The sequence below is a fragment of the Astatotilapia calliptera genome, chromosome 3 (genome assembly GCF_900246225.1).
Source record: "Astatotilapia calliptera chromosome 3, fAstCal1.2, whole genome shotgun sequence".
NCBI classification, from domain to species: domain Eukaryota; kingdom Metazoa; phylum Chordata; class Actinopteri; order Cichliformes; family Cichlidae; genus Astatotilapia; species Astatotilapia calliptera.
This window is the reverse complement of record NC_039304.1, coordinates 8,406,357-8,415,289: the sequence shown is the minus strand read 5'-3', so window position 1 is coordinate 8,415,289 and position 8,933 is coordinate 8,406,357. Positions and strand designations below refer to the sequence as shown.

General features: G+C 38.3%; 1 protein-coding gene across 1 annotated transcript; it reads left to right on the top strand.

Annotated features, from left to right (window-relative positions):
- Nucleotides 1-332: 332 nt before the first annotated feature.
- On the top strand, nucleotides 333-2,045 carry LOC113012018 (trichohyalin-like). The gene has a single exon (XM_026151965.1). The coding sequence runs from the start codon at nucleotides 810-812 to the stop codon at nucleotides 2,043-2,045; it is 1,236 nt and encodes a 411-aa protein (XP_026007750.1). The 5' UTR covers nucleotides 333-809.
- The last annotated feature ends 6,888 nt before the right edge of the window (nucleotides 2,046-8,933 follow it).

The following is an 8,933-nucleotide window of genomic DNA, read 5'->3' as shown; positions in this document are numbered from 1 at the left end:
TTATAGCCTTTAGATCAGGGGTCGGCAACCTGCGGCTCCGGAGCCTCATGCGGCTCTTTAGTCCTTATAGTGCGGCTCTGCGTGGTTTGGGAAAATAAATTAGTATTTAGCTGAAGTGTATTTTATTTATGCCAGTTCTTTTTTTTTTACTTGTAGTTCTAAATTGCAAGATTATTGTGATTTTGCAATATACAAATAAAATTATATTTTGTTATTTTTTCATCGCTCAAAATAAGCATCACACTCGCGGAAGCCGGTGTACCCGGCGAAACACCGTGCATTTATCGAGCCTTTCAACCCCAGATAGGCCAATTATGGCTCTTTGGGTCTTAAAGGTTGTTGACCCCTGCTTTAGATGAACAGAGTTTTTTAATTAAATACATACTCTTTAATAAATGTTCTCTTTTATAAAAAGTAGGATAATTAAAAAAACTTTTATTATACCTCTATTAGAAAAAAAAACTGTCTTGTTTTCTGTTGTCTGTTATGTAATATTAGGGATGTTTGTGACAATTAATTTCTTCATCGGCTGGACTAACCAATAGTCCACAACTAGGAAACAATGAAATTTTAAGTTAAGTTTGAAAACAGTTTAAAAAAAAACACCCCATTCCAAAACGTCTTGTGACAATCTCATTGGAGTGATGATGTCATAGAACGTCATAAGTCCTTTGATGTTTTTCCTTAAATAGGGGTGAGAAACAGCAAGTTTTAGTTCGTTTCAGCAGCATCTGTGTTTGCAGCATACAAAACGTTCACCACAGAAACATTTGGAAAGCTCTTCAAAGTCATCGTATAGAAACTCCAACATGTTTCCAAGAAAAAAACAACCAATTCAAAAAGATTACGCCGCCTCTCCTTCCTGGAGTGGCCAGCCGATTTCCCCAAATGGCGTCTCATCCTCCCAAAGGGCATTAGAGGAGAGTAGGAAGGAAAACTACCTTCTCCAGAAAAAAATGCAACAAATTGAAGAAGAAAAACTTCAACTGGAGGACAAGTGTAGACGAATGGAAGCCCAAAATAAAGAGCTGGAAGAAAGACAACAGCGCCAGCCGGACATAAACATTATTAATGAGGGCTGGGGAATCAAGTTTGCTCAGGCCCGAGAGCAGATTGTGCACCTCAATAAAGAAAACAGGCAAAAGCGCGCAGAACTAAAAGAAATGACCAACCAGCTCCAAGACAAGAAAACGATGACTGATAAGATACAGCGGGATCTCCAACACATGGACCGAAAAAATTGGCTCCTCCAAAGACAGCTCCATGAAGCTGTGGAAGAAAAGAATAAATTCCTCCAACAGAAGGAAGAGCAGGACAAAAAGCAACAAGACATGCAGCACAAACTGAAGAGCATGCAGGAAAAATACCGCATGCTGAAAGAAAGCCTGGATGAAACACTGCGCCAAAATAAAGACCTTCTTCAACAGAAAGAGCAACAGCAGGAAAGACTGAAAGAAGGAAAACGCATCGTCCAGGACTTTCAGTCTAAAAATCTAAAACTGCAAGAGTTTTGTAATCAGCTGGAGGACAAAGCAACTAAAGTGGAAGAAGAAAGGGACAAACTGGAGAAACGCTGCTCACAGATGCAGAAAAGGATCGATCAGATAGCGAGAAACAACTCCGAGCTCGTTAAGGGGCGTTTGGTGGAATTCAATAACTTGAAGAGTGAACACACTCAAATGCAGTCACAAAAACAACAAGAAGACAAAATACATGAAGACAAAAATCAAGAAATCAAGAAAAGAAAGAAGCAGTTAAAAGACAAGCACAAAGAGGTCCAACAGAGAAATGCAGACATGCACAAGGACAAGCTGATACAGGAGGCAACATCCAAACAACTCAAAGACAAGCTTGAAGAACAACAAGCAGCATTGGAAGAGGTGGAACAAAGATGTGAGAAACTTGAAGAAAAAAAACGCAGAAACCATCGACGAGCTGAGAAATCTCATCCTGCAGAAAAAAGCGCTCGTGGAAAAGTGCATGAAAAAAAAGAAGAAATGGTTCCACTTGTTCCAGAGGAGAGACGCTACGGCTTCCTCACCTGATGTAGCCTCGTCTTGCTCCACCTCTGTTAACCCCACCAACCAGTCCCGGCAGTTGACTGTCCCCTCCTGAGCCTGGTTCTGCCGGAGGTTTGTCCTCGTTTACAGGCAGTTTTTCCTCCCCACTGTCGCCAAGTGCTTGCTCAGAGGGGAATGTTGGGGTTTTCTCTCCTAACTTCTTTCCTTTTTTCTTCATTTCACCTTTTTTCTTCATTTACTTGTTTAACTTCTTTCATTATTACTTCATTTTACCTTTTTTCTTCATTTACTTGTTTAACTTCTTTCATTATTACTTCATTTTACCTTTTTTCTTCATTTACTTGTTTAACTTCTTTCATTATTACTTCATTTTACCTTGTTTCTTCATTTACTTGTTTAACTTCTTTCATTATTACTTCATTTTACCTTTTTTCTTCATTTACTTGTTTAACTTCTTTCATTATTACTTCATTTTACCTTGTTTCTTCATTTACTTGTTTAACTTCTTTCATTATTACTTCATTTTACCTTTTTTCTTCATTTACTTGTTTAACTTCTTTCATTATTACTTCATTTTACCTTGTTTCTTCATTTACTTGTTTAACTTCTTTCATTATTACTTCATTTTACCTTGTTTCTTCATTTACTTGTTTAACTTCTTTCATTATTACTTCATTTTACCTTGTTTCTTAATTTACTTGTTTAACTTCTTTCATTATTACTTCATTTTACCTTGTTTCTTCATTTACTTGTTTAACTTCTTTCATTATTACTTCATTTTACCTTGTTTCTTCATTTACTTGTTTAACTTCTTTCATTATTACTTCATTTTACCTTGTTTCTTCTTTTACTTGTTCAACTTCTTTCATTATTACTTCATTTTACCTTGTTTCTTCATTTACTTGTTTAACTTCTTTCATTATTACTTCATTTTACCTTGTTTCTTCATTTACTTGTTTAACTTCTTTCATTATTACTTCATTTTACCTTGTTTCTTCATTTACTTGTTCAACTTCTTTCATTATTACTTCATTTTACCTTGTTTCTTCATTTACTTGTTTAACTTCTTTCATTATTTCTTCATTTTACCTTTTTTCTTCATTTACTTGTTTAACTTCTTTCATTATTACTTCATTTTACCTTGTTTCTTCATTTACTTGTTTAACTTCTTTCATTATTACTTCATTTTACCTTGTTTCTTCCTTTACTTGCTTGTTATTCTTATCTAAATAATAAACCAATTAAATTTATCCTTTGAGTATTTTTCATCTCATCTTTACAGAATCTTTCCAAAACATTTTCAAACATTCAGATCTGTCTTTTATTTTCTTCTTGAAACCTCATAAATGGTGAACTAAAAACCCGGATTATGGTCTGAAACATAGTTTCAGCTGAAACTGGCATAACATGCTGTGTGTGTGTGTGTGTGTGTGTGTGTGTGTGTGTGTGTGTGTGTGTGTGTGTGTGTGTGTGTGTGTGTGTGTGTGTGTGTGTGTGGAGAGAGAGAGAGCTCACAAAATTAGGTGGTGTTCTTCATTGTAATAGTAAAGGTAACATGGGTCCCCACCGTTTCTCAAAGACTTGTTTCTGTAGTCTGAGTATGTAATTTGTTCCATCAGACAGACACTCACTGGATCCATAGATTATATCTGGTTTTAACCATCTGATAGTTATGCATTTTAGGGCTGCAGTGAGTCATATATTTAGCAGGTAACTTTTGGCTTTGCAGTCAATATGTTCTGCAATCCTTCCCAACACTGCTGCTGTAGGACTTAGTGGAATATTTACCTTGGAAAATGTCTTTGAGAGCATCAAATATCTGCCTCCAGAATACACAGAGTTTAGGGCAGAGCCACAATATATGAGTGTGGTTGGCAGAGTGTGTCCCACAGTTCCTCCAGCATGAACTCAGATGTGTTGGACCCATCTTAGCAGTTATTTCTGGTGTTCTGTAGAATCTGGTACATTAATGCCCCCTTTATTTTGGGCAAGTGCAGGGTTTTGAGTCTAATTCTAGGCCGCTGTTTAGCCTACATGAAGTTAGAAATTCTTCAATACAGCTTGGACTCTCCACCATTTGACCCTTAGAACTGAAGAAGCTTCTCGGATGAGAGGTGAAACGTCTTCAAGTAACTCAAAGAAGTCCAGACGCTTTTCTTAGCAAGCTCCTTAGACTACGATGACCTGGATGACTGAGAACCTTCACAGACTTCTCCACACTTTAAATGCGCTCTAATGATGGGAACGTGTGGTAACATTCAGTCTTAACTGAAATAACATATTGCATCTATAAATGGGATTAAAATGTTTACCAAAGACTAACGTTTTTCATTCAGAACAAACAGCATATTTCAGGTTAGGGCTGCACAACTAGTTTGTCCAATATTAAAATGACAGTTGTTTGTTACAATTATTCACAGATTGTTGTGGCAAAATGTGTTTTGATTGCACTGTCATGTCAGAATACTGCTTCCACCTTTACTTTGTGCTACACTCATGTTAATTAATCTTCATAAATTAATGTTTGCAAACACAAAATATAAAGTTTTCCACTCTGCTATTTGTACCTGCACAATAGATGTGAATAAAACTCAAACCTATACGAGCTCCTTCTCTGTTTCCCTGCAACATTTTGTATAGATCTAACTTTTTGCCACATAAATAACCTTCTGATGTGTTTACAGAAAATGTATTTGATAGTAGCTTATTTTGTAACTTTTAGTGGGCCTATGCAATGTTCCCTCTAAGCTGCGCACGTGCGCAATTGCGCACTGCTGGCACAGTCTCTGCGCACAGAAATTCTGCGTTGCGCACCAAAAAAAATCTAACCTGAATTGAAATTAAAATTAATACTTTAACAATTCTGTTTTGCAGTGTTGGTCAGTAAGTGACTGGCTGCTCCCATATGGGAACGATGCCACCTTATCCCATAGTCCAGCCAATAATGCGTGTATGCGCAGCCAATCAACGTTGTTGACAGGCTATGACAGCGTCCTTATGTGCAGACACCGGTGTTTTAGCTGGCAAAGCGGCGTGGCTGATGTGGAGTGAAGCCATGTTAATGACAACGTGTACAACCATTGGAGATGTGAGCAGGACAGACGGAACAATTGACGGAAAAATTGGGGACTTTATACCAGTTTTTAAATTGTGTTGATAGACCACGTAAAACCAGAGTTGTGATAAAAACATCTGCAATGTTTTGTTTTCTTTCTGAATACTATCGTTGTTTATATTTACTGCAGGAAGAAACAGTAAAAACGGCGTTTTATAAGGAAAACACTCGAAAGCGCTCTCCACCTGTGAGCAAAAACAAACCCCACCCCCCTCTGCCTTTCCTATTCGTCCAAAAAAGTACCATGTCGACCAATCAAAGAATGATATGGCAACGTGGCGTCTAGTTGTTAAGAAACGGGGGGAAGTTTTAGGAGTGATGGCGGTGCTTTGAGATGTGAGAGATTTGCAACGTTTAGCGCAAATCTTGTGTAGTTAGTGTGTAGTGTAGTCAGTAGTTTTGTTGTGTGTGTCAGAACAATGAGGCGACTGCTGAATGTTACAGGTGTTACAGGAGTGATACATCTCCTGCTGTCAGGCCTGCAGGTATCAGGCTGTTGTTCTTTTCCTTTATCTCATAGTGGACAGAAATTATTTTTTGGAGGGGAACAAATAATTTGTGTGGCATCAGATTTGATGCAGAACAGCTGATTGTTCTGTAAATAGTTTGAAATGTTTATTTAAAAACGCCTTGGCTGCATTTAAAAAAATAGCTGCAAAAAACTTTGTTTGCCAAACTGAGTTACTTTTTTGAAGAAGTAACTATATAATTAATTGCTCAGCATTGGTCATTATTTACTATATTTTGTAGACAGAGAGTTACAGGACTCTCTCCCAGACCACAGACTCATGATACAAGTCAGAGCTGTATAAAAGAAAAAAGAAAGTTGTGTTTTCGAAATTGGAGTTCAAGTTATTTTTGCTTCCAATAGTGTTAACATACTGCACAGGTCATGAACAAGATTTTTTTTTACATTTTCATGGTAAATGGGCTAAAGCAGTTAATTAAAAGTAGTCTAACATAAATGTAAACGCTGTAATTTGATTCTTTTAATAAACCATGTAACTTGGATGGATTCGATGCCGGCGTGACCACAGTGCACACGTCTGATGTCGCTCAGTGGTCCAAGGGATCGCTCAGGGAGTTTGTGTGTTCGCTCAGACACGTGAAAAATTAGAGGGAACATTGGGCCTATGACATTCAGTACCCAGTTATTAAAATGTTAAGTGTAAATCATCCCCAGCCCACAATAGCAGCTGAATTTACTACGATTTCAGATCTTTTTACATGTCAATAAGAAACCACCGATGTGTAAAACAGGCTGACAACACAATGACGTAAACCACACTGCTGCAACTGTGCAGCTCTCAGGTTTGATCTATTGTTTCTCTCTGTTTTTATGACATTTTTCACTGTGGATTACAACAACATCAACATTAGAAAATGAAATACATTTATAGTAGGTGATCATTAATCAGTATTATTGGCACTATTAAAGGGCTCCAAAAATCAAACTTTGCTTAGGGCACCACGGAGGGCCAACCCTTTTTACACTTCAACAATTGTACACAAAATACAATCATCCATCCTTCTATCTATTTATTTTCTTCCGCTTATATAATTCAGCATCACAGGGAAGCTGGATCCCAGTTGTTTTTCACAGAGGGCCAAGCAGTGGAGGGAGCTGCCGACCTCCCAGCAATACATGTAAAAGCTTTATTTTATACTGACTCTGGTCATCTTTATCTATCATAAAAATTTGCTTCATGATCTGAAACACGTAAGTGTGTCAAATATGCAAACAGCTAAGAAATCAGGACGGGCTAAATCGTTTCTTACTGCACTTCTGTTAGGCGACTGAATAAAAACACAAAGTCAGCAGTCTGGCTATGAATGTCTTTAATGTTTCCCAGATCAGAATCACAGCATACAGTGTATAATAACTTCTAAAGTAAACAGAAATATCATCACCTCATTTATTTATATAATTTTACTTTACTTTTTTTAATAATCATCTTTTTTTTATTCCATTATTTAACATTTTTCTTCATCTCAAGTCTCGAGTTTCTGAGTTCAACAAAGAAAGTAGAAAGAAGACAACAGGTGCAGATTTGCAATGGACACCAAGCTGAGGGTTTCTCTGTGGGTGTCACTGTCTCTGTGCACGTTTGACACTGTGGACGTGACACAGGATCATCCAATCATGAAGTTTTGCTTTGCTGACAGTTTCTAAGTGTTGGAATAAAATAAATCCAGCAGTTATACCACAGAAAGGACAAAGTGTGGCTCTAACAGCTGTTGAACACACACAGACTGTGATGTTCTCCACACGTCACCCATCGCTCTGCACTTTTCCAGCATCCAACTGTTTTTCTGCTACATAACATCACTGCAGGAGAAAAACAACGGACAGACAGACAGACAGCACAGTGTGACACGAGCAGGTCAGACCACCTGTGTGATCTCATGAGTCTGTGAGGATATGAGGCATCTTATGGTATCAAAGCCCTGGAGTCTGTCAAACATGGCTACATGTAAACACTGCTACATGTTAGGTGAGCTAACATTTAACTGACTGCACTTTTTTCAGTCTCATTTTAGGTCATTTATGTCCTTACTGCGAATCACTGAAAGGCAAAGCTGGCTTTTATCGCTCTGATGTTATGCACATCATGCAGCACAGATTCATCTCTGATCACAAGACTCATTTTTCAAAATAAAAGCGAGCTAAGGCTTGAAAAGAGGACGACGATTTTATGATAATAGCAGAGAAAAGAGCAACGAAAGGATTTAAAACTTGATGAAAATGTTTTTTCTCACTGAAAACTAGCAAATCCTAATAAACAGCATGACTGGCCCTCTGCTGTGAGGGGGCTTCAGTGGAGATGACTTCTGCTACAGCGACCTTCCTGCTACAGGATGGTCACATGATAACGATCAACGTTATGACAAAAATCAAATAAATGTTGAAGAAACAAAGACAAAACTGATCGGTGGTAAGGATGAACTCATTTGAAACCTCAAGCTAACGGCCATTTTTTTCTTCTCATTACAAACTGCACCTGTTGTCTTTTGTCATCACAAAATAAGCATATCATTCATTCACTCCAAAAAACCCAAAAAAACAAAACATAAAATAAACAAGAAACTTAATATTTACAAATATTTTGTCTGTTTTTTTTCTTACACTTAAAAATGTACAGTTCTGATCTTCCAGATGTTTCGTCTCCATCCGTCTCCCAGTTTGGTATTTTCTTCTCTGTCCAGTGACCTCAGAGTGAGCGCTGAATGTGCCACAATGGCGCCCTCTAGTGTTAGCTTATAAAACCGACAAGGAGAAAGAACAGAGCCGAATGAAAGGACTCGTTTGTGTTCTGTCCTCTGCTGTAGCTGTGTGGTGCTGAGGTTAACTACACAACCCCTCGCCGCCTCCTTATACACAGGAGTGAGTACAAAAGGGTTCGTACGGACGCATCAGCCGGCCGTCCTTCTGCTCGACACTGTTAGCTGAAAGATGATCGGATCATCCTCTGTCCTGTATTTAAGGCTGAGAGTCTTTGTCCAGTCTCTTTTCCACAGCTACTGTCCACAGCACTGATCCACCTGCAGCACAGCCCCAGTCAGTTGTTTTATGATTTACATTGTGCACGTTTCCCTTCCAGTGAGCTTACAAAACCTCTGACAGGAGAAGTCAGGCATGTGTTTCCCCCACCTCCCCTTTTAGGCAGTAATAAAATAGAAAACAAACAATCAAACAGGCTAAAGCTAGAGCACAAGCAAAGACAGCACCGGTGACTAAGTTCTCCCATACTGGACGTACGCTACCACGTGGGCTCAAACAGCAGCACATCAGCTCA